The sequence below is a fragment of the Anoplophora glabripennis genome, unplaced genomic scaffold (genome assembly GCF_000390285.2).
Source record: "Anoplophora glabripennis isolate ALB-LARVAE unplaced genomic scaffold, Agla_2.0 scaffold10, whole genome shotgun sequence".
Lineage (NCBI taxonomy): Eukaryota > Metazoa > Arthropoda > Insecta > Coleoptera > Cerambycidae > Anoplophora > Anoplophora glabripennis.
In genome coordinates, this window is record NW_019416481.1 from 1,845,413 (window position 1) to 1,872,757 (window position 27,345).

The window sequence follows — 27,345 nt, forward strand, 5'->3', positions numbered from 1 at the left end:
GTGTAATGATAATTATAAACTCCCTTTCGAGAAGTTAATAGTAAACTCTTTTGTCAGTTAACACCGTTGATACTGGTCATAGCAGTAGATAGATAAGTAAAGAAATAACCCCTCAGGTTACAATCGGAAGCGAAAATATCAACAGCAGACAATAAACATTCTTAGAAACATTTTCTTTTGAATAAAGCACCCTCTGGGAAAGCAGACGAAAGTGAATGCGGATTTTTGGATAAACGGTTTACACTTGTTCGAGTTGCAACATACGAGAGGATTGCCATGAAAATATGGTCAGTGGGGTATTTGAGAATTGATTTTAACTCACATCGAACTGGTGCAGTGATTGCCATAGATAATGCGCCTTACCATATAGATGAAATTACCAGTATCTACATAGAGGAAAAATTATGGGATATTAAAATGACTAGCAAATGCACAGAAAGAAAATGTCAAATACATGAAATATGTAGTGAACGAATCGGCCAAAGCTCTCGGTGTTACAGTTCTTCGATTGCCTCCATACCACTGTGAACTGAACCCTATTGAACTAATCTGGGAGAATACAGAAACTAGTTAGAACAGAAACTTATTTCACACCAAATAACACAACACTAAGTTAGGAGGTGTAAAAGGAAAAACACAATATAAGAATTGAAGTTATAATAGAACTACTTATACCTTTAGACGGTAACAGTGATAGAGTGTCATACCTCTTTGAGACAATTCCTCAGTTTCTGCTCCCACTCGTTCTGGGCCTTCTGGAAATCCTCGTCCTTCTTCTTGCGGACGCTTTCCATGGCCAACCACTTCTCTTCATTGTGGATCTGCTCCAGCTCGGACTTCAGTCTTCCGCATTCGTGAAGCAACCGTTCTTCCCAATACATCGCAATCTCTGTGCGTTTTTCGTCCAAGGTTTGTTGGAGTTTTCTCTCCTTGTCCACCAGTTCTTGGTGATGGATTCGTTGGATGTGCTGTATGTTCTCTTTTTCTATGTCTATTAAAGTTCTAAGTTTCTTAGTCTCATTTTTTAAATTGCCTTCTGCTTGCGTCATCTGTTCTTGTTGGTCCAGGAGAGATCTCATAGCCCTCTCTTGGTCTATGGTGATATTCCGCAGTTTCTCTACCTCTGTTTGGTAGATTTTTAAGTTTTCTATCTGAAACAAGTTAAATGCATTTAATAAGGTCACTTAAACACTTGTAGTGTAAAAGAATTATTTTACTTCTACGAGATTTATATTACCTTTTCCATCATTTCTTCAGTCTCTCTCATTTTCATTTCCGCTTCCTTATAGGCCTCCTGCAGCCTATCCTCCACATCTTTATCTTTATCTTCTAACCGTTTTTTGCATGTCTGTTGGACTTCCCTAAGTTTCCACTCGAAATCATCTAGAAGTTGTTGTTCCTTCAGGATATTTATCGTCCTCAACTTCTCAAAATCCTCCTTCCACTTCTTCTCAATCTCCTGCTTCTGTTTTATAGCTTGTTCTACAGTTTCGGAGACCTTTTTCTTTTCTTCATCCCTTTCCGCTGATAGCTCTGCGTGTCTCTCTTCTAGTTTTACTTTTTCATCTCCCAAGGTGTTTAATTCGTTTTCTAGGTTTTCTATTTTGTCTCGAAGTTCCTTAACCACACCTTCGAGCTCGCCTATTTTTGCCTTGGTCTCTTTTTCGTAATTAGTTAATAGTTCTGCAAAAAATCAACACTGATTGAATTTGAGATACGCAAAGTAATGGTGAAATCTCACCTGATTTCTCTGATAGTTGTTCTGAAAGTTCACTATGTTTGGCTCTATAATTTTCTAAATCACTTTCTAATTGCCGGATCCGCTGTCTGGTTACTTCACATTCTTTGTTCGCCGTATTTAATTCAGTCTGTAGACCTACAAAAAAATCGATGAGCTTTTAAAACATTACAAAATATTTAGAAGAACTCACGGTCTATTCCTGCAGATTTCGCAAACACATCTCTCTGCAATTCTTCCATTTGAAACCTGAGCTTAGTAGCCTCAGCATCTCGAATGGAAAGTTCCTTAGACAGGTCATTTAGTTGGCTTTGGAATTTAGCCTCTTGGTTTATAAGATTCTTCCTGGAAGGAAAACGACATTAAGACAGAGAATATTATAAATATACGCAAACAGCAAGAGAATTCTCGATCTGGAAGTTTTTTTCTACAGTTTTCAATAGACTCGAGGTTGACAATTATAGAATAACACCAGAGACGCTATTTTGGGGCCACTTGACGTTGAACTGATTCACGTGTGCCTACTTAGTTTTAAATTTAGCCGAACATGAAAATTATACAGGCTGGTCTTTAACACTGCATCCGGGTTGCATCAAATTGTTAAGTAACATGCGTCAGAACTGTTTAATCGATGGGTGGTTTTGTTTATTCGGTGAAACGCGAATGTCGGTGCAAATTTTTTATGCGTCAGATCGATTTTTTTATTAAATCAACAAAAATTTAAAGGTTTCATTGAATTTTCCCATTCACGGATGAATGTTGAGAAATAATGAGGAATTTTACAAATATTTTGAAGTTTTTCTATTTATACTAAAGTTCTGGCAAACAAAAAAAATAGTGAATAATGTTTTGTTAAGAAATTCATCAACAGCCTGACTAATGAAACACAGGATGTTTAGTTCTAACCTAAACAACCCAGGTACATCTCAAAAAACCAGTCTTACTATTTGTTTTGAGCTTCTGTCCAAATTTCGGCGCACCGAAATTAAACGCAATTACAATGACTAGCGTGCGTTTTAGTACGATGTAATATAGTTAAAATCGACCTTATATATTTTTAAAAATATCTATAGCCACGCTTTAATTGGACCACACGTAAGAAAGTATTTTATTTTCACTACAGTTACTCATTATTTTGCATGTGTAAATTTGACAGTTTGCCATCCAACCGCCGCAAATTGTAATTCTCATGACTGAACTTGCAACAAACATAAAAAACAAAAACAAACGAAAAAATATTGTCAACTATAAATATTTTAGAGATAGGAAGAATAATATTAAAAATTTAAATAATCACCCTTTACCTTTAGTCAAGACTTTGAAAGATAAACATGTATGGATTTGTTTCTCTGTTTTTTCTGCCTTAGCAGCCAAGCGAGTTGTAGCCCGAGAAAATAATATATATTTTTTTAATAGTTGTTTTTGGTATTTTTGATAGGAAACATGACAATATTTTAAGAAGCCAGCAAAAATATTAAAATTGCCCAAAGAAACAAATTGTGACATATGTATTTTAAGTAGTATTACAATTTGAACAACAAATAAAGAACTGTTATATTGTTTGTGCGGATAATATAAAATTAATTATACCAGTAAAGACACTGCAGTTTTAGAAAAACATTTGTTTTGGCTTTGCTCTTGCTTAGCCTCGATGCCTTGGTATGTCAAGTTTATTTAAAAAATTCTACGTAGTGATCAGTTAATCATATTTTTGTAAAATGATGTTTATCCTTTGAAACGTTTTTTTAGAAACATTTTCTATTAGATACTTCATAACCACTTGACTCTAATTGTTGAGTAATGCGTTCTTCAATATATTGAAAGAGACGTATCTCATTTGAAATATCCAGCTACTATTTCTGTGCACATAAAATATGCGGATCGGCATATTATTTAACCTTTCCCTAAGCTATTTCCGTGTGTTTTTGAAAAACAACTTTTAAAAAAACGTTTAACAAGGTTATATTACATAGTTTGTTGAAAAATTTACGCTAGAAGTATATCCAACCAGAAATAAACCAAGTATATAAAGTCTGGAAGCCTGTAATTTATGACAGCTATTAACTTGACAAAGGATAACGCAAAAAAATTAAGTTAGCAGCATGCACTACATAATGTTTTTCTCTCAACAATTGTATGTATGTAGATTTATAGCCAGCAATTTGACAAGTAATATGTAAGTAAACGTTTGGTAAGTTGTCAAAGAAGTATTTAACTCGTTAAAAATAATTGCTGTGGCCAGATGATTAAATATTAATGACCAAACTATTTTTAGAGGCTTAAAGCGGTCTTATTCAATTAATTTTATTATGCCAGAATGGGCCAAAACTATCTGGCTTCGCTTCTTGCAACGCCATTCTATGTATGTTACTCAGATATTTTCTTACAAATGTTATGACTTATTTTATTAGTAAAATTGTTTTAAATTTTGCCATAAATCATTACTAACTAGCAAAATTCTTTTCATTTTACGTTTTATGTCATTGTAGATTGTGCAGCAATTCGGTTTTGGCACGCGAAAGAGGGTAACACAAACGTGCTTTTAAATTTTAAAATAACTATCAAGTTTCCGCTTCCAATTGAATTGATTTAAAACCACATATATAAAAAATTGCGACGACTACAGATTCATTGTTAACAAAGGTAACCCTAGCATAAATATTTTGCGAAAAGGAATATTATTAGAATGTTATTCGGTTTGTTTTAACTATGTTTATTCGATTAATTTTATAACATCTTGACGGTTTCAGTACCATAACGCTTGATTGAATATAAATGTTTCTAAAAGAAATAAATGTTTCCTAAATCGAGGAATACGACGTCATAGCACAGACGAAAATCAAAATTTAAATAAACTAAAGAGAGTCGTAAAAATATACGTTAAGTACCTAATTATCCTTATTTTATGTTATGAGCATCCTCGAATATTCTGTTGTTACAACTATCAGTAAGTAAAGTATGTTTTATAGTTAGTGAATTATTTTCAAAACAATTAACAAGGACAAATAACTGTAAATTTCATGATTTTATTACAGTTGCCACCAAAACTTGACAGGTGTGCAAGTAAAATACAATTTTCAGGTTTAAATATTTTTGATTCGGTATAGCCTTTTCCGCGACTATTAAAAAAAAAACAAACATCAGAAGAATTCCCCAGATATGTTTACTCTAAATTTTATTTTAATATTTATTTACTGCAAAGATTATAACCCCAGTTCTTGCAATTTGTTAAATTAACGGTAGATGTTGATCCAAAACAAGTTGATTAATTTTCTCGTTGTATTTTTGTTCTGTTCGATGGAATTCTCTGCATAACTATCAGCTACGGTAGTATTTTTCCAACCTTCGTTTCGTTGGAGACAAATCACCAGAAATGGTCAAAAATAAAGCGAAACGTCAGAAGTAATACATAGATTCTTCTGGGTGTACTACAATCAAGAAAGAGCTTTTGGCATTTTAGCATAGGTATGAAATTTCAACTGGTTGTTTGGTACATTCTTTATTTCTATACCAAGCAAAAAAAAACGTTGATCTTGGTCTTTGCGTTTGGTAATATTCGGAAAGTGGAACTTTCGTCTACAACAAATCTAACAATTCATCTCTTTTACATGCAATCCACGAATCTTAGCTGTTTTTATAACTAAAAATGTTGGCTTCATTATGGCAATTTCCAGTTTTTGAGTTATATTTAATTTTTTAAATGGAATGTACTTTTTGATCTTTTAAATCTTCATAAAATTTCCTTTGAAATGATGTGTCATATACGTATATTTGCACAAAAAATGTTTTCGAAGATACATACGTCTAAAATTTATATTTTTGTAATTCAATTCTTTTAAGATGACTCTTACATAAATACTTTAGATATATCCAGAGCACATAAACTCAAAGTATCGAATTCGCTCCTGTACTTGAGTTAAAATTGTTTTTGGTAAATACAAGCAATGTTATGAAACTAAAAATGTCAGTGTCATCGTCGTATTGCAAATGCAGATGTTCAAATTTAAATTTTTAAGGATCATCTCAAATGACGCCAGCAAATACTAGTCCAGGCGCTAGAGCATTCGAGGCGTTTGTATTTGAAGTCATCTAGTTTGTTGTACAGAATAAGAATCCAAGTTTGCCTATTTCAAAAAACCATTGCTAAATTCAGGGGAACAACAAGCACAAAAAGAACGAAAAATTACTCGTTTTTCGACATATTTTTCCCTATAACATTGAAAGTAAGCTCTAAATAAAAAAGTCGTTCTTTATGTTTTGTTTATTTGACGATTTTCTATAAAGTTAAACAACTGCGAATCAAAAAAGTTGAATTTTGCATTAATAATGGGCGAAAAATAGTAGGAAATCATATGTATATTTTGAGCCATTTTTAAAATAAATAAATATTGATGAAACTTTGTGAACAAATAGTAAAACATATGTCAATTCTACCCTAAAAATTTTGCAACGATCGGCCGCATGGTTTTTGATTGACAGAATTGTTAATTAAGAAAATTTCAAAAAGTTTTTCGCGTACCGTAGGTTTAAATTAAGGTTTAGAAAGGGCACACAATTTTTTAGAGATACTTGTTGTCATAATAAATAATGATCAATACCAAAAATACCTATTTTTACACTTTTATAACAATTTATTTTTTTTTTAATTTTTCAACATTTTGCTCTTTAAACAATTATTTATTGCCCAAAGAATTTTCTATGCAATGGACAAAATCTGGCACACATAATTTTTACATATTGTAATAAAATCAAATTATTTGAATTTATCGATTTTTATACCATTTTTTCTCTTAATAACAACTTCCTCCTATCATTAATTTAACTGAAAATTTTGTTATACTTCAATGAATTAACAGAGAGATCATTAAAATACGAAAATATATATTTTTTAGTTTAATCATTGAAACGTGAATTTCATGGAATGCATTGATGAACACAAACTTGATTACCATAATATAGCTATTTTTTTAAAGCAAACGAAAGCGGCATAATTCTTTAAACTCAAAATTCGTGCAAAAATTATTTATTTTATTGATGTTTGATGACATACTCGTTTTCCTCTCATTTTGCTATATAAAATTAAAAAAAAATCGTCTTGATAAGTGCTACCGTTTCCGAGAAAAGTCATCTTTTATCGCGCATACGCATTTGGAAATCCATGCGGCGCGCGGCAGCGCAGTTATCCCCACTCCCGCTCTGCCGAGAAATTCCAGTGACTACGGTAGAATACCTTTCTTGATTTTTCTTTCATTAAGCTTTTTATCTGCCGAAAATGCACTAAACGGATATTGAAAGTACTTGCAGTTAGTAATAAAAACATTTTTTTTTCTCGACTTCACGATTACGTGAGCTAAAAATTCATAATTAACTTTACGCTTCTATATCTCAGAATCTACACAGTAAAATGCTATCGTACTCTGCTAAAAACCAAGGGGTTACGTAGTTTTTATCTGTGCAAGATTTTGTCGATTGCATAGAAAATTCCCTGGAGCAATAAATAATTGTTTATAGAGTAAAATGTTGAAAAACTAAAAAAAAATTCTAAATGGTTATAAAAGTGTAAAAATAGGTATTTTTAGTATTGCTCATTGTTTATTATGGCAACAAGTATCTCTAAAAAGTTGTATACCCTTTCTAAACCTTAATTTAAACCCACGGTACGCGATAAGCTTTTTGAAATTTTCTTAATTAGAACATTCCTGTCAATCCAAAACCACGCAAACGATCGTTGCAAAATTTTTAAGGTAGAATTGACATATGTTTTACTATTTGTTCACAAAGTTTCATCAATATTTATAAATATTTACTTATTTTTAAAATTGCTCCAAATATACATATGATTTTCTACTATTTTTCGCCTAATGTTAATGCAAAATCCAACTTTTTTAACTTACTTCAGTTTTAGTAATACTAAGTAAATTGTATTGCAAAGATAAATATTTAAATTCAAAAATTAAATACTTTTTTTATAACTAAAGTGCGAGGAATGTGTTTTTTTATGTTTTAATAAGAATCATTGATAAACTGCCATAGACATCACTTTTCTACAAAAACTTATTTTCCTTTTATTTTAGTAATACTAAGTGAATTGTGGTGCAAAGATAAATATTTAAATTCAAAAATTAAATGCCTTTTTTATTACTAAAGTGCAAGGAATGTGTTTTTTTATGTTTTAATAAGAATCATTGATAAACTGCCATAAACATCACTTTTCTACAAAAACTTACTTTCCTTCTATTTTAGTAATATTAAGTGAATTGTGTTGCAAAGATAAATATTTAAATTCAAAAATAAAATGCCTTTTTTATTACTAAAGTGAAAGGAATGTGTTTTTTTTATGTTTTAATAGGAATCTTTGATAAACTGCCATAGGCACTTTTCTTCAAAATCTTACTTTCCTTTTATTTTAGTAATACTAAGTGAATTGTATTGCAATGGTAAATATTTGAATTAAAAAATTAAATGTCTCATTTATTACTAAAGTGAAAGAAACGAGCCATTTTTGAATTTAAAAAAACGCATGAAATTCGATTAAATTATGGACCTTTAAGAAGAAAATATCATGCACCACAAAACAGTGTCTACCTGTCAAGCCAAATTTATTTTGGCGAAATAAGTTCCAAAATGAAACATGTCAAATTTTTTAAATAAATTTTGGTTGTAAAATTTTCTTACCGAATTCCCCACGGCCTTGAACATCCGGAAATAATTCAAGAACTAGGGAGATTATAAGTGAATATTTCAATTAGCTTAATTCCCTTTAAAATAAAGTGACAGAGCAATAATTATAGTACATATCGTCATATTCTTAACTTAAGTGTTAAAAAAATGTTCAAAATCTTCTGTTTTAAAATACAATAGAACCAAACATTTTTATACTTTATTACAGACAAGAGCGTGATACATTTTGATATTTGAACAAACCAAGACGCAAAAATATTAAAAAACTACAGATAGCAATAGCAGCTGAAAGCTGAATTGACCGATTAACTTTTCAAAACAAAAAAGAACTTGTGGAAAAGAAACTGCTACGTACTTTTACCTTCACTTAAGGCAGTATGCTTTGTGAGGAGACAACTAATTTGACACACTGTCATAAAGCGACCTACAAAATTATGAAATTACGTAATATCACATACTTTTCTACCTGGTTCTCAACCCCATTTCCCGCAGAGATCTTTTCGCTAGAGGTGATGGGAAGATTCACGTGTAACTTCATCGAAGCGGTGACGGTATCCTTTTCTTCCTTGCCGGCCTTCTCGTCCACCCCATTCTGGACCACCTTAAGAGCCTTTTTGGCTTCCAGCACGGGACTAGCGGGCGGCGTGTTGGCACTATCGTGCCTGTGGCCCAACACCGCAACCCAGGGCGCGATGGCGGTGGTGCCGTGCCCGCAGGGCTTCACGCCAGACCCGCGTCTGTCCGCCACCGGTTCCGGCTTCTTCAGCATGCTCGCGTAAGAGGTGTTCGCGGCGAGTGTGGCAGCGTGGTCATCGCACATTACTGCGGAGGGTTCGGGATTCGCGGAGCGCGAATTCGAGTCGATTTTTTCGTTAAGCTTGTCCGGCGGACTGGGTGCATTCGTGGCATTTTTCACCGGTCCGACTTCCGACGAATAGTTGGCGACACTTTCGGGCGCAATCTCAGGTTTTTGGTGATTATTTTTGTTCGCGTCTCTGCTACCTGCACTCTGCGGCGGCGAGTCCCTGTTCCTGCGGTCGTCTTTCTTCGACTTCCTGAAGAAGCTGAACATCTTGCTCATCTTACCGGCGGCGATCGGCTCCTAGGTCCGCATCTTGTCCAGCAGGGGAACTGACGGTGAACGGCGGCGTCGGGGAGAAACTGGATACCTTGCAATTTTCACGCACCGGATTTAAATTTAGACCGCACTTTACGGATTTTTTTTGTTATCACAGTTTAGTGCCGTCTGGCTAGTTCGAACCGGTATTTTAGAGTAGTCGGTGGTGGTCTAAAAATAGACGCTTTATTCTACAAATGAGGCAGAAGTGATCTGTGCGGGGCGAGCCGTGAAAATGTCCTTGCATTAATTCGAAAATGAGAAAAACGTCGGGAAAAGGCTGTGTGTTGGTGGAAAGCCGTTGGGGATGTGGGGGGGATGCCTTGAAATAAACTCTGCTTAAGAAGAATACGGTGCTATTTTTAGGTTTCGCGTATTTAAACGTCCTTGTGGCTAAGGAGCACTGTACCGACTTATTTTTTCAAAAAGCTCGTTTCCGGCAGCTTATTTTGGGAAATTATTGATAATAAATCTCATAAAAAAACACTCTGCTATTATATGAACAATATTTTATGTCAGGAAAAGCAACATTCTGGAGTGTCTGAATTTTACTGAAGGATAATGTTCTTACAAAAACACTTCCAATTCTGGAAGCATTCTAATAATTCCAAATACTAATACGCCTCCTCTACTCATCCTACGCAAATTGTCTGACAAATATTGTTCTTGTGACAAATACACAGTTACAAATTATCTCTAAAATCAGAAAAGAAATGCCAACTTCTTTTTTAGACTAATAGAATACATATTTAGAATATTTGTAGTGATTCAATGCTAAGCTCAATTATTGAACAAGTTATTCTTTTATTAAAACAGAAATAGGTCAAGTTAACTTATAAAACTCATAAAGGTAATTCGTGAGGTTCTTCAATGTCAACAGATTTCGGTCACAGAAATTATGGCCTATGTTAGATATTTGACATCCTACAATTTTGAGTAAAAAATTTTCAAATACCTGACACTTAGCTAAAACTAGAGATAACGCAAGCTTTTATTTTTCAATTTGTTCGTTTTGAGACGTAGTTTTACAAAAAATATATAAAAATAGAATATTTTTTAATTTTGGACTCATTTTTTCAATATTTGAGTGGCGTTTCTTTTCTTCTCAAAAAAATCGTCTAGGTTCTAGAGAGGGATCTTTTTTTATTCTATTTTTTTTCGAATTAAAAAAAATTTGCACCTTATTAAACCAAATTTTATTTTAGAAATAAATCGCGATGACTAATTACTAACAATACCATATTGTTATAAATAATTCTTCTGATATTGTCATTATTAAATGTCTAAATTAATATTAACTATACAAATATTCCGATTTATTTATTTATTTATTTTTCATTCAATATCAAAAGTTCGTTTTGGCATAACACCATAATACTTATTTCTTTGAACATTTGTATTTAGTAAAAACAATAGGTTAACGATGAAACAAAAAAAAATTAATTTGCAGAACATTTGACGGATTTTATTTTCTGTATTATTTCATTAAATATTCCCGCCAGTGATGCAAGCGCCACTTCAAAAGATTTGACTCATGTAGTTGTTATTCTCTAGTTTTAGCCAAGATACAGTTACTTGAAAAAATTTTTTCCCAAAATATTCAAATGCTCATAATTTCTTAAGGGGATGAAGTAAATTTTGAAAAAAATTAGTGAAAGCTACTATTAATAAGTGCCTACTAAATAATATCAAAAAATCATGAAAACTAAAAATGATTTGGCACTGAATGCTCCGTATATATATGTATATTAGGGTGGCCCAAAAAAAACGAATATTTTTTTTCGTGTCTCTTGTGAAAATATGTTAGTTTATCATGTTTTAAGAGCCCCGTCAATAAATCGGCTCAAAAAAAATTTTTTTAGATGTCAAGATTTTTAAAAATTTCCAAAATCGTAAAAAATTGAATTTTTTTTTTAAATTTTTTCTCTCGTTATTTTATCACTTTCTAGGTTGAAAAAAATCTCGGTTCTGAAAATTTCAAATCGATATTTTAATTTATAAAGGTTACTTGTATTAGAAAGACCATTTCCTTTTACCCTGAACAGCAAATTTAAAGACAAACAAAAAATTTATACAAAAATTTTAAAAAAGCGTATATTTGAATTTTTTCTTACATTTTCCTTTAAAATGATAATAATCATATTGTAGCCATAACGATAGCTTAAAAGTTATCTTATTTTACGGTATGTGAACAATTTACCTTGGCAAATGCATATGCTAAATTAATAACAATCAAAATATATTTTTAAGAATAATCGCTGGTATTTGCATATCACATGACTTTCACGTGGATTTCTTATAAATAAATTGTATAAAAACCAGCTGGAGCTCTTTCAGTCAGCTTCATAAATATTCCCTGTAACCTTAAACAAGTTTTCAACACCTTTGTCTAATGATCTATAAAAAACGCGAAACGTAAGCTCGAAGCAAACAGGAATAGGTCCATTTATCTATATTCGCAACGCAATTGCTTTTATAATATTTTAATTTTTTCAAATATCACATGCAGCAAAACAAAAATTTAGCGCCTAAAAAACAAAATTCCTTAATGTCTTTGTAACTGTTGTCTAGTAATTAACATTCCTTGGCTGTCACATGCACTATTTATATTCCATTGTTCACAACAAAGCTTTATATTGTGCAGGATGCAAGTCATTCCAGTTCTACATGCATTTTACGAAATTTTTCACGGCTTCCTTGTTCAAAAAACTAACTCTAGTTCTTAAAATCAGTCAAATATGTATAATTATTATTAAACTAATATCGATATGCCTCCCACCATTGAGTATGGCGTTCCTTAAGGATCTACTCTTGGCCTTATCCCATATTTGGAAGCACATCAGTGACTAAGCATTTTCCAGGTACTTTTTTGTTGTGTAGTACCTCTTTGTGCAAAAAGTAAGACATTAAAATGTTGAATGAATGAAAAATTGTCACATTCCTTGTTGCGTATTTTTTTAATTTAAAAAAGAGCAATAACTTTCTTTCTGTCTTATTTCCCTAAACTTAAAAAGTACTTGAAGTTGCATATATGATTCTAAAATAAGTAGGAGGTACTTCCTAAAACATTAAGCACCGTACGACACATTTTTTCAAAAATAAAGTGACTTCGTTTCTGCGCATTAGCACCTAATCAATCAAATAAAATTTGAAACCGGCATTGAAGCCAACGCAAACCGATTTAGAAGTTCATACCGAGTCTGCATCCTGTTATTTATATTTTTATCGGTTGTTAAATTTAATGGAACAAAATAAGCATATCAAACGGACTACGGATATTTCGAGAAGAAAATAAACGTCAGCAGTAGTGGCAACTATTTTCTTAATAATAAAGAGAGAAGAGAAAAACATTTGCATAAAAATTAAGACGAAATAAACATACAAAACACTTGAAAAATTATATTTAAGTAAGACAACACAATCAAAAGTTCAAACAAACAGGAGAAAGTTAATTTTAACAGAGCTAAAATTAACTTCAATTCTACTTGCTCATTTTTTAAGAAACTTTCTGTTTATTTTTTTAACTGATATATGAACCACCTTTGAGTATAACATCTACTACACTGATTCTTATTTTTAATTCACAAACGCATGTTTCTTTAAAATTAGATGTTAAGGTCACTGATGTATTTTTAAACAGAATGTTTATAATTGGACCTGTCCTGTAAACGTTAGTTACCAGCAAAACTTTGATCTGATAGAATTTAATAAACACTTAAAAAATATGGCTACAGTTAAAAACAAGCCTTTCTATAATTGTAACATTTTGATGGATTTACTTCAATAGCCATGGTAATCTTGAAACTAGTATAATCCTTAACATAAAATACAAGCGTTTATTATGATTTATAACATTTGTTGTATTATTAACTGAATTTTATGTCTCGACAGATAAACTAGAAAAAATTCTATTCGGTCTCAAAAATGTATTAAAAGAGTCTCCTGGAGGATGACAATAGGTACATTTACAGTTATAATATTACTAGCACGTATGGTAAGAAAATTTCACATCAGAATTGATTGGCTACAAATAGAGATATCTCTATATCTCCATATCTACATCTCTATATCTCTGTCTCCATATCTCAATGATGTATATCTCTATATCTCATTAATATATATCTCTATATCTCATTGCCATTCTTGAAGAAATTGTATAATAGCAACTAATAGGCCAACGATATTGCGTTTTGTACTGACTTTTAATGCAGGTGCACTGGCTAGACATTTCTCCACAAAACATAACTTAGTATGAATGAAAGAAAAATATCTAAACCTAACGAACTGTCATGAGTGTCATGTCATAGTAAAGTAAACCTAACACCTGTATGACCGACACAGTTCCAGATGTCCCGACATTTGGGTTACTATTTCTAAAAACTTGTAAAAATATATGGGACGCTCAGATATTCCAATCTATTTTCCTTGATGTTGCACACACCGAACTTTCTATCTGTAAAATAATAGGATCTATTCTGGGTGTGGGTCACAGACATTGGGCAATTAATTTAGATACAGAACAGCGTGGTCTGCTTCTGCTTCCATCGATCGTAAAATGGATTCTTCGTTTCATTCAAACAGACAAGCATGAACTCAATTACCCTACTTATCAAGTGCTATTTGCAATTTTGCGTCAAACGAGCTTTCATCTAATACTGAGGTTGTTCCAAAATAGTTCGGTTAAACGTGTTTACGCTGTAATGCAATATCAACGAGAAGTGAAGCCGCTGTTTAATTAATTCCAGCAAAGTTTGCTTAATATCTGTTAAGTTGTTTAGTAATAAAACTGAAAGTTCGGGTCAAACGGCGTATAAAGATTGATTTTATAACTATTAAATCATTTATTCTTTCAGTGCGAATAAGAAACGCAGTATATGCAATATGCATCAAGTTAACGTGTAGTATAGGCAACCCTTTATTCAAGTCCCCTGCGATGCAGTAAGACTACACAATTATTTCCGTGATTATCAGTGTTTTCAACTATGTACGAGTACTTCATAGTATAGTCTTTCCAAAGTCAGTTGAACATGTATAAAAACGGCTAGCGATAAAATTTAATGAGATTCATAGGCGTCCCTAAAAGAAGTTTTCTGCTAAAGGTAAAATATAATATTTTAATTATTTATGTCCTGAAATAATTGTATTATATTGATGGTAAATTTTGGTTATGACGTATCAAAAAACATTTGTATTTTCATTAAAATATATTACTGCTCGCCAAGAACCAACAGGAAAGTACGAACATGTCCTTGCCAGGAAAGGATGGGGAAAGGTTGTTAGTTTAGGTTAGAAAAGTTATTAAATCAACAATAAAATAATTCCTCATTGCTGCACTGCACTGCTAGGCAATTTGTCAACAACTGAAATTTATGACCCAATCGCCCAGTTTGGCCATGCTTGTGTGCGTTTGTTCGCGCGCGCATTCTTCAATTGGTTTTATACATTTCTACCACCTGCACGTTTAGTTCGACCAGACCTGTGTGTCTGGTCGAACACACAGGTCTGGTCTAATACCAGAATACCAGAATTAAGCCATACCCACATCATGGGTATGGCTAAATAAATATGCAGAAAATTCACAAATAGTTGGGATCTATCTATCGTGGCTATATTTACGTATGGATATTTGTCAAAAGTGAAAATAACAAGAATAAAAGTTATTTTTCGTACTATTAGTACTACCTTTAAAATAAAGAAAAAATAGAAAAGCTAATAATAAAGCATACATTTTTGAAAAAGCTCAACTAAAGTTCTAAATCCTCTAAAATTTGCCAGTATAAATATTTACTGCACGGGACATAGGCGTGGTGGGGCAGACTGGGGCACTTGCCCCTCTGGTTCATTTAATGAAACAAAAAAATATAAAAAAAAATGTTGCGCCGGTAAAAGTTAATTATCTAAAAACCTCCAACTGACGACTACATTTAAAAAATAAAAAATAATTTTTATAAATATGTAATAACTGATAAACAAAAAATTATAAATTTAATTAAATATACATATTTAGTTTTATTTATTTGAAATTAAAAAAATATTTTTTACCGTTTAAATATCATCGTCAGCCGGGTTTTTTTAAATGATTCATATCTCCCGATGCGTCTATTTTTTTAATCATTTTTTAATTTCAAATTTTTTTAAGATTTCAATAATAAAATATATTTTCAAATGTTTTCGAACGTATTTTCGTTTTGTCCTCCCCTGAAAAATATCCTGGCTACGCCTTTGGCAAGAAATTACTAACCGTCTGAAAACATGTATAAAACAATTATAGGCAACCAACAATACGCGTACTTGTAATTCTGGTGAGCTATATTAACTTCTGTAAAATAAAATTCAAATTGTAATTTGATTTGTATTTTTGAATTACATACTTTTTTAACGCTTATGTTCATGAACAAAATCAGTTGTTAGACGACTAAAACAAATATATCAGTAAAATAGTTGTATTTCTTTTTTTCGTTATTTCTATATGCGTTTCAATTCGAGTCTACCCCAATGTTCTGAAATTTGAACTAGTCCACCACCTACTTGTTTGGATAAATCGAGGAATAACCCCATGACTCGGCAGCAATTGCGTACTATAAGCTTATTTATACCGATTTTACGCAAGAAAGATCATAAATTTATTCAGGCCATATTAATACCTCCGATTTTTCCAGTCGAATTGACGTTTTACTGGTCGCAAGAGCATTAATCGTAGACGTATCACCTGAACTTTCATTATGGGTAAATTTAGACCAATTCTTGGTACGAATATATTCTAAGCGTGTCATGACTAATTTTATGTAGCCCCTTTTATACGTGTTAATAGCCGGTGTATATGACCGTCTGGGCCAAAAACAATAATTCGGTCTTTGAATTTGCCACCGTGGGAGAAACCGTAAAAATATATCGACGTGTTCTCCATGCGTTCTATTTTATTTCTCCGTACGTACATATTTATCTCGACGGTTTCAAATCGCAAAATCCGTTTTACTCCATTTGTCACACAATCCAGAAAGTGTGAAAAAGCCTGTAGGGTCACTTATCCCTTATTTTGCACGGAAAAGAATTTTATAATTATCCGCACGCATTTGAATTAAAAAGTCATCATTTTGAATTAATCAAAATAATTGAATTTTGAAGCAACCAATTTTTCTTCGATCATGATTTATTTACATACTTATTTATTTACCATTTGGGACACAAAGAGACGAAAAAAACTCACTAAAGTATCCACTAAATTAACAGATATACATCAAACAACAGTACAAAGAGTTATAAATAGCATACAAAATATTATAAACATATACGTTTGAGCAATCTCTTAAATGAAACTAAAGATGTAGAGAATAAATCTACACTGCTACAAATATCGTTATAAGAACGTACCATTCTGCACACAGGAGAGTTTGCGGAGGCATTGGTATGCTTAAAAGGAATGAAAAATAAGTAATAAACGGCCTGCATAGTATATTAAAAAATATTTTACTAATTAATTGGACACGGTCGATTTTACCATTAATAATTTTATACAGGTTAATAACATCCGCTAATACTCTCCTGTTAGCTAAAGTTATAATACACAAAATCTATGAAAATTGTCATCGTTCAAAGTTCGCCTACACTTGAAAGAAAAAATTTTTTTAAATTTATGTTGAATCATTTCAATGCGACTAATATATGAGCGTAGATTATATTGAGGATTCCATATAAGTGAAGCAAAATTAATTTTACTAAATACAAACGTGTAACTAATATAAAAGCAATATGGCTTTAAAATTTGTGAACTGTTTCGACTGTCTCATAATGAAACCCAGCATATTAAGTGTGTTAGATATTAGTTTATTAATATGGGCATCAAATAACATTTTACTATCAAAAATGACTTCAAGGTTTCTAATTTCATTTCTACGATTTAAAATTAAGTCATTAATACTACACTGATATAGTTAAGGATGTTTATTTCGAGTAAAAGTGATTACATGACATTTGCCGATATTAATAAACAAATTATTTTTTTTACAAAAAAATGCAAAGCATCAAGATCGTTCTGAAGTTTTAGACAATCAGTAACATCACGAAGAGGTAAAAATAGCTTAAAATCATCAGCATATCCTAACAAACTACAATAATTAAGGCATTCTTTTATTTTATTAATATAAATTGTGAACATTAAGGGTCCCTGAGGTACTCCTGAGGGTATCATAGTGAAATGTGACGTGAATCCGTTAACTTCAACACACTGTGATCTGTGTTCTGTGTTATTTAATTGAAATGCGTTTTGTTTAAGTGAAATACATTTTATTGAGTTTGAGGTCAAAATTATAACATTGTCATGAAAATTCATAAAATTTTAGCGCATAGAACATTGGTCCGGCTACAAGTTGTGTCAGGCTGTTAAGTTTTGCTACAATATTGTTTGAAAATGTCACAAGATCTACAAATTATAGTTAATATTTATAATTGCAAAATAATCAAAATATAATGTGGAAGCAAACTGATAATTTTAAACAAAGTTTAATAGAACTTGTAGATATATAGTCCAATCAAATGAGATTTCTTTCTCCCCCCACCACGCGCATCAACGTGTCGAGCCGAACAAGCAATTTGTTGGGCCCTTTGCGACTATTTTTTATATTGAAGTACAAGTATTCAACTATAACATGTGTAAATTTCAAACCTTAAGTAATATTAATAAATGAAGTTGGAACGATTTTTTGAAAAAAAAAAAATCTCGACTCCTGTTGGTCGTAGGATTTTTTTTTAAATTTATGAAAACATGTCACCTTTCAAATAACAATAATGCAATTTCGATTGTACTACTCTTAGAGAAAGTTTTGAGCCCAAGATGGGTCATGTAAGTGCATTAGGTACTGTATGATTTATTGAAACTTGAAAAAAATTTCTCTATTTTGAAAAACTCAATTTTTGCAAAAACCATCAAATATTTTGCAACTTTACAAAAATGCACCTATTGTACTTGCCAAACACTACATATTCTTAAAGTTTCGTAAAAAATCTTTTTTCGTTTTAAAGATATATGTAGAAGTTTAAAAAAAATGCGATTTTTAGTCGTTTTTTTTTGCAATAACTAATACATATTTGTTTATCAATTGACATCGAGCTGGGCTAAAAACTTTTATTATAATAAGTTCTACAACTTTTGTCTAAAATATTTTTTTCTAAAATGTTTTTAAATTAAAAAAACTGTTTCTTGCGAACTTTGGATGCCATTTTGAAAATGATGCCCTAGCATTCAGTTGGGATAAAACAGTTCATTCAATCCTATGGAATTTTTCCTATTTTATTGAATTAATCTTATGCAATTTTGTATTGTCTAAAGGAAATAATGTTTTCTATTCTATTATATTCTATTCTATTCTATGTGTGCTAAAAGCCGATTCGATTGACCGAGAAATTGTTGCTCCAGATATTTGTTAATTAATTTCGTTTTTTTGCAATTAATTGTTTAATTACTAAACGTTAATTTCAGAAGTTAATATCGTAGACATATGTTCTAATTGATCCAAAGAAACGTGTCGAAAAATACAAATTTCAAAATCCTCTCGGGAATTCGCTCTTTTTGCATTAAATATAGATTATATTTACGTCAATAAAAAAAAATCATATACGCCTCTTTGTTCTCAAGATAGCTTTTTTATAACGTTAATTCTTAATTAACTGCTATTGGACGTATCAAACCGGGATTTTTGAGACAATTAAAAGAAGGGTTAAACTTTTATTTTCAAAAAATTTTACATTGATAGTTCATGTAATAAACGCGCTAGCAGCAGTAAGGAAAATGGGATAATTTATTTATAACGCTGTTTTGCACATCCTACTTTATTAGTTGCAAGTAAATTTCAACTTTTTCTAATTTTTCTTTTTTGATACATTTCTTTGGATCAATTTTTAAGTTTTCAGTGTTTATGATTTAATTCGACTGGACTATAACAGCTAAGTCAAAAGGCCTGTGCTGAAAGTACTACAGAAATAAACTTAAGGTAAAGGCTGACGCTTGCCTACAAATTTTTGACGTTTGTAGACTAATTAAGTATTTACCATCTGTTTATTACATCTACCGTTTTTATTATTCTATATTGCCTCTTTTTGAGGCACCTTTTCTTAGATCTGATGCCGATCCTGCTGCACCCTAGCCGCGCGCGACCTACCTTGCCTTACAACTATAGGCAATGTCAACAATTAGACGCACCCTCTTGTCCTTTATATCTAATGAAGTCAATATCAGTTCAGAAGACGAAAACAGGTTATTTTTCGAAACGTAAACAATGTATATTTGTTTTTTTTGTCTGCTTTTTTCAGTAAGTATGTGATTTTTGATTAGACAAATGTATGTTCATAGAAATAACCCTTCACTGATCCTTTTGGGACAATTCTTTGTATTTTTTTGTTAATTTTTTGATAGATCTCAAAATATTCTACAATACAGTACTACAAAAAATTAAACAACGCGATGTATAAAATTATCTTCGCGTCTACTTTAATGTTTATTTAGAAAATTGTAACGTCTACAAGTTGCAATATCTCGGAAACCAAATACTAACTCAAAATTTTTACTTGAAAAAAATTGAATAAAAAAATTTATAATCTAAAAAACGATATCTCTACATCATAGCCCAAAGCAGGATAAAAGTTGGATGATAGTCAAAGGGTACATTACCCCTCCGCCTCCTTACTTTTCTATGTTCTATTTTTTTTAACCAAAATTATATTAAAGATATGTCTGTACAATATTTCAACTTAGTCTTAAAAAACAATAGTTATTAATAACAATCTTTATTTTAATTGTAATTTTGATACCCTGTACCTTCAGCCAAAAAAATCTGTAATTTATAAAAAAGTTTTGGTCATATTAAACGACATTCAATAAACTACTTCATAAAACTTCAAAAATCAGCACTAAGCAACTCCATCTTGAGGTAGATACAGAACGTCAAAAAAGTGATAAACATTGTATTTTATGATATTCTATGCATGCAGGTGTCAATATTCCTTAATTAATCCAACTTTTGTACATCAACTTGGAGATTTTGATATTTTTTTTTCTCTCGGAAATGGTTGAGTTTAGGACCCGTGTCATATAAGGTTTTTTTGTTTATTTTAATGTATTCTATAGTCTGTTATAATTAAGGCAGTCAAACTTTTAACACTCTGTATATGAAGCTTACTTGTAAACTAATTGCTCTAATCTTATAGTACCGGTGCATAGTAGCAGCCGCTGTTGATGTCGTATCTGCCAAGCGTTGTCGTTAAAATATTGCGGTACTAACACGAGAATTACAGAGATTAAGATATAACATATTTATAGATTTCAATGCCACCGGAAAAAAATCGTACCTACAGAACGTTTCAAGTAAATAAGTATTTTTAGAGTGCATAGTAACGAATTCTTAATAAATTTGATTCCCGTGCGATTTATTTGTATTGCGAGTACAAAGCGTTAGTTCAATTTTATTTCAAATCAATTTCAAGAGGTTTCCTACTAAAAATAAGAGAGGTTTAGCCGTTTTGTTATTCCTTGTAGTAATTTAAGAACTAATTAGGTTCAAATTTATTAAATAACACAGGCCAACAAGGAAAAAATTCCAGAGATCAGACACTACGTTTCCGAAGGCATTTGGCGGGCTGAATCCGAATCTGGCCTCAGAATTGATCCATCACCCTAGGTTTCCGAGATATTCTAACCTAAAAGTGCAAAAAACACGTATTTTTGCTATTTTCAAGGTTATGTAACTTGGCGAAAAAAATTTTTTTCTCAAAACTGAAAATATCGTTGGAAACTACTATCTTTCCCCTTCAAAACGCATTTTTTTATTTGTAAAAAGCTTTATTTTTCGCGGAGATATCGTCGATTAAAGATGAACAGTATAGCTACCTTATTAAACCATGGCTCGATCTATAACACAATATCACTAAGCGCTACGAGCCTTAGAGGGCTCGCAGCGCTTAGTGTTATTGAGTAATAGGGCTTGAAGTTAACCTTCCTGACGATTAGGGCTCACAGCGCTTAGTGTTGTGGGGTTATAGGGATTGGGATTAACCTTCCAGACATATAGGACTTGGGGTTAACCTTCCTGACGATTAGGGCTCGCAGCGCTTCATTGGGTTGTAGGGCTTGAAGTTAACCTTCCTGACGATGAGGGCTCGCTCCGCTTAGTGTTGTGGGGTTATAGGGCTTGGGGTTAACGTTCCTAACAATTAGGGCTAGCAGCGCTCAGTGTTATGGGGTTAGCCATGATGTAATAATATAGCCATACTGGTCATCTTAAATTGACGATATCTCCGCGAAAAATAGAGCTTTTTCCAAATAAAAAAATGCGTCTTGAAGGGGAAAGAGAGTCGTTTCCAATGATGTTTTCAGTTTTGAGAAAAAGTTACATAACCTTGAATATAGCAAAAGTACGTGTTTTTTGCACTTTTAGGTTAGAATATCTCGGAAACCTAGGGTGAGGGATCAATTCTGAGGCCAAATTCGGATTCAGCGCGCCAAATGCCTTCGGAAACGTAGTGTCTGATCTCTGGAATTTTTTTTTTGAAATTTTGACGGCCTGTGTAATTATCGGTTTCACGGAGATTTTCATTTGTAAATTTATAAAGTGGTAATCTCATTAATTTTCAATTTGGCAAGCATACAACAAACTATTCTGAAGCCTTCAAAATGTCACACTTTTCTGAACGTCTTTAGCATTAAAATCGAACTACCTATATTCGATTTTCCAATTTTATTTGTAATAAAAAAAAATTAAACTGTTTCTAAAGATTTTTATATCAAAAATGTATTATTTATAATTTCAAGTGTACACATCAATGTGCACATAAACAAATCAATACGTACTCCTACAAATTTGTTTATGAAGCTGTCGAACGTGTTCTATATTCTCCTTTTATTTATAGAAATATTAATTTCTCACAGTTATTTATAGATTTTAATAATTGTGTCGAAATGAAATATTTAGTTCATCGGTCGCTGTTCTACCCACTTTTAAGTGGATACAGAAAACGACAAGGTCCACTAGCAAAATTAAACTGGTGGTCACAATTTTCAAATTCAATACTTGTTCAATTCACCCGACTTGACTTTTTTAGAGGCATTTTCTGATGAGACCCATGGAAATCAATTTATTGGCTTGTAAGTAATACATTTTTCAACTACCAATAGACCGTTTTTCAACTATGACAATTTGTTGTGGGTTGCCTAAATATGTGACGTCACACTAAAATAGTCTATTTCGAATCCGCAGTTTGCCATTTACTTCAGCGAGCACCTCCTAATCAGCCTAAACAAATATTTACAAAGTGCACCTACTCCTTTGTCAACATGTTTTTCAGCGAAGTTCAGTTACAGGGCTAAATATAAACGAGATTTTAATTAACCAACCAACCACTTATTCGCCTGACTTGCGTTTATTTAATTAACCAAAATAGATCCTGTAAAACTTGTATCACATAACTTTTTACTAGTCTCGATCAGCGTGCATACTTTTGATTCGAACTATTTTCGGATAATTGTAAACGGGTATGTTAGTCATAATATAAATATTATCGATGTAATGACATGAATATGATTCAGGAAACAGCAGTTTTCTATCTACGATTATGACGACTCTTGTGAAGTGTGATATTTCTCAAGCAAGATGCTCCAAATAGTATCGGAGATGCATATTTTCCAATAATAGAAACCTAAGTGTTTCTGAACTATTTAATTGTAGAACGTCTCTGTTGCATTTTAGTCTTTCTTATATTAGTGAATCAAATTAATGAATCCTGTCAGAAAGAACACTTCGAATTGTTACGGGTAGTCAAAACATATCTTTCAAAGGTCAATAACAGCAAAGACGTCTATTTTGATCCGAGTATATTTCTATTTGGTTTAGGCGGATATTTTGCCGTCAATTATTTTTTAATTATGAAGCGAGATCAGGAGAATCTCTAGAGAAACACTGACGTCGACGCACGTTTCATTAGTCGAGTTGGCGTCGTCTGTAGTACCCAAAAATGATGGAGACTGAACAGTGTAGAAAAAATATCAATGTTAAATCCTAAATTGTTGAAAAAATTAATCAAGACACTGTCATATTTCAACGTAGTGGTTTTTAGAATAATAATCAATTATGATAACATCAAACAGGCCCGGTCTGTCCAGGTCGAGAAGTCGGCAAAACCCGACTTATTTTGGAAGATAGGCCCCCAAACGACTAACTAGGCCCCAAAAGTATAAGAAAATTTTTTGTAAATTCTTGAGATAGGTATAGCCACAGTAAATTGAAAAGAAAAAAGAAGAATGTAAAAATGAAAATGGAATCTTTTGTAGAAATGGGATTTTCCCACGTCAAAAAAATAACACAAATTTTATTATTTTGCCCTATACCCCTATAAACAGTGTACAGAAATAAATATATATTCCAAACCATAAGCCCTTTAAAATAATAACTCCTTTATCTATAAATCGTGGGCCTGGAGGAAAAACAAGAGAATTCGAAATTTAATATAGCTTTCTTTAAGCCAAAAAAAGATTCCGTGTGTAGTGCCTATAAGAATACAGATCCCGAGAAGAGAACAGAAAAAAATATGATTATAAAATCATAATTTAAAGAAAATCGCGGTTCGAAATCTGAAAGACATTGATAAAGAATTGTCGAAAAATGATAAATCTCTAATCTCTAAACAGCATGCTTTGATTTGCAGAAGGTGTTAGTAACGCCCAAGTCAGAAGTCAGCGATTTTTATTATAAAAGTAAAATCGCAACATGCAACTTTACAATTTATGATTTTGGCAGCAATCAAGGCTATTGCTATGTATGGCATGAGCAAATATCGAAGAGAGGACCGGATGAAATTGGAAGTTGTTTATGGATCTTTTTAAAAAGTGTTAAAGAAAATGGCATACGAAAGGTTATTCTTTGTTCCGACAATTGCGGTGGTCAAAACCGTAATCGTTCTGTTTTTGCGATGTTTGCTTATGCATCAATGACTTTGTATTTAGAAATAACACACCGTTTTCTTGAAATTGACCACACGCAGAATGAAAATGACAGCATGCATGCTGTGATTAAAGTTGCAAAAAAACGTCACTCTGCTATATACACTCCTGATCAGTGGATTAGTCTAATAAAAATGGCCAAAGTTACTGCCCCACAGTACAAAGTAAGAAATGTCTTAAGAAGATTTTGTAACATTTATACCAATGATAAAGAAACAAAACTGGAAAAAAGATATTACTGGAGAGGCTGTAAAAATCAGTAAAATCAGAGAAATCCACTGCTATCCAAAGTCTCCCAATAAAGTATTTTTTGTGTATAATTTTGGAGAAAATCATAAAGAACTAGACTTCCAAACAAAAAACACACGCAAACGCGAAGAATATCAATTTCCAAAATTGTATCAAGGTTTGTTGCCAATTGATGAAAAAAAATTAAGCGGTTTTTAGGTCTCTATAAGGCTAATTTGATACCACCGATGTATCATGGATTTTACAACTCCCTTCGGCCTGCTAGTAAGACTGACCACCAGGAAGAAAGTAATATTGACCAAGAAGATGACTGACTGAATCGTAATAAATTTTCCTTTTATGTCATTATTGATTATTAACAAATATTTTATATCTAAAAATAGAAAATGTTTAATTTTTCTGTACCTTATTAGTGTACCAAGTTGTTTCTCAATAAAAAAATTTGTCAGCGAAAACTGTAGTAATTCATTCAAAATCCATTTTTTTTCTTATCCTAAACTATTTTATTTAGATCATCAATAATTAATTAAGACCTAAACAATAATTACTTTGTTAAAGAAGAACGATTTAGCTCTTGTAATAAAAAAATAACGAACATTATTATTTTCTTAACTCTTCAAATGCAATTATCTCAGAATAACCAAATTTCAGATACGACAGTTTCCCTTGAGAGAGTCGATATGCACCCTAATAACAGACAAAACCAAATAGGCCCCGATTTCGATTTTTCCCGACGGCCCCTGAAAGAGCCAGACCGGGCCTGACATCAAATCACATTTAACTTTCGAAATGTAGACTGAAACTAAAATTGGTACTACTAAAAGTCACTAAAAATCACCAAAATTGATCAAGAAATTAGAACCAGTTTTACTTCTTGGCCAATATATTGGACCAAGGATATTTACCAAAATATATGTATCAAATCATGGTAAGTAAAATCATTAGATTTGGGAGCAAAATATATTATTTACTATATAAAATAAATAAATTATATTGGCATAATATAATAATAACTGTAACTATATGCGCTTTGTGTATTTTCGAGCAACTTTGAAGAAACCAAGTAAAATATTGCGGGAAAAATAAATACGATGTTGTGTGTGCTATTTTTAGAACCTTTTGTTAGAAAACATGTAAATACTGGAACTCAATTTATTTTCAAAAAAAATTTGTTTTGAAAAACGCAACAATAGCATTTGCTTTACACAATCATGTATTAATATATTTATAAAAAAAAATAAAGGTTAAACAAGCAACATATACGAATTTATATCTATACTATAAATAATTGTGATGTAGAATTTGTAGAATTGCGCGCAAAACATTGGAATAAATGTTGGAAATAATAACAATTCCTTAAAAAATATCAAGAAGTTTCAGTTGCTAATGCAGGTAAAAGTACAGAAAACAATGACATAAGCCATACATGTTTTTTACTGAAGCTGAACCAAACCAAAAGCCACACAAATCCAACCAACGTACCAGTATCCAAAGAAATTGGAAATGGTGGAACAGTCAGCCTCCACGGCCGCCCCCTGCAACCTAGTGTCCAGGTCACTGTTGCTGTTCCCGGGGCTGAAGAATCCCGCGTCCGAAGACACCGAAGTTTCCTCACTGACGTCCTCCTCGTCCTCCACCTCTTCCTTGTTATCACTCATCTTCCCGAAGATGCTCCTAACGAAACTCATCACCCTCTCGACCGTGATTCATTTGGCGTTATCAGGCGTGTGTCTGGTAAGCAGCGGATCGCAGTGCGCTGCGTACGAAAGCGAGCGTCTTGGCACTCCGCGACTTCGTTTCTGCTATTTGCAGCCCAAGCATGCGGGGCCTTGGACACGGTCGCTGCTGTATGTCCGGCGTTATTTCAGCCATACATTGTGATGTTTGGAATTATCATGGGATGCGGGACGGGGTGGGGGGACGTGTCACGCTAATGCCAATAACTTTACACCTTGCCGTACAGGGCGATTTTCGTGTACCTGTCGGGATTGCGATGGTCACAAGCGAAAATATACGGCTTGTTTAATAATTGTTTGGAACCGCACGGATGTTGCTTTTGCTGATACCTACAAGCTACAGCAACAAAGATGATTACTGTGCAAAGCCCATATCAACAGCAAGTTGGTAGTCCTGGTTCCTGCTCTCATTGCAGCATAACTTTTAGTCTTGGTAATGTTTGCATGCAATGATTTTCCTCATACAGGAAAGGGTGAAAGATCGGGCTCAAGAATGGTGGCAAGGAACCTCTAAACAAAAGTCAAGAAGTTCTTAAGAGGATAACAGTGGAACTACTAACCGGACAATACAGATTTAGGAAATATTTGAATAATACTGGCCTCGTGGAAGACAGTCAGGAAGAGGAAGAGACTACAACTCATGTATTTGACGAGTGCGTTATCTAATGGTCGGAAAAGGAAACCCAGAAGCTATGCAAAAGCATCACTGTCAAAACTGTGTAGCTTAACTAGAAGGCTAAAGTTTGATAAAATCATGAAGGTCACAAAAGACTACGGTTGCTAGTAATGAAAAAAGGATGTTCCAAATATTTACAATCTTGTAGTTCAGTCACAAGCTTGT

At 32.4% G+C, this 27,345-nt stretch overlaps 1 protein-coding gene across 4 annotated transcripts in view; it reads right to left on the bottom strand.

Moving 5' to 3' along the window:
• Window positions 1–26,567, bottom strand: part of LOC108903763 (protein FAM184A) — a 31,786-nt gene extending 5,219 nt beyond the window's left edge. Inside the window, exons 1-5 of one of the 4 annotated variants that reach the window (XM_018706080.2) lie at window positions 26,251–26,567; window positions 1,932–2,083; window positions 1,742–1,876; window positions 1,238–1,683; window positions 708–1,151 (exon numbers count right to left, since the gene is read on the bottom strand). In XM_018706080.2, coding sequence (XP_018561596.1) covers window positions 708–1,151; window positions 1,238–1,683; window positions 1,742–1,876; window positions 1,932–2,083; window positions 26,251–26,456 — 1,383 coding nt within the window. In that variant the 5' untranslated portion in view covers window positions 26,457–26,567. Of the gene's footprint in view, window positions 1–707; window positions 1,152–1,237; window positions 1,684–1,741; window positions 1,877–1,931; window positions 2,084–8,877; window positions 9,728–26,250 lie in introns of those variants that run through there. The other 3 variants (XM_018706064.2, XM_018706055.2, XM_018706072.1) reach the window with 3 other exon arrangements.
• Window positions 26,568–27,345: the final 778 nt, after the last annotated feature.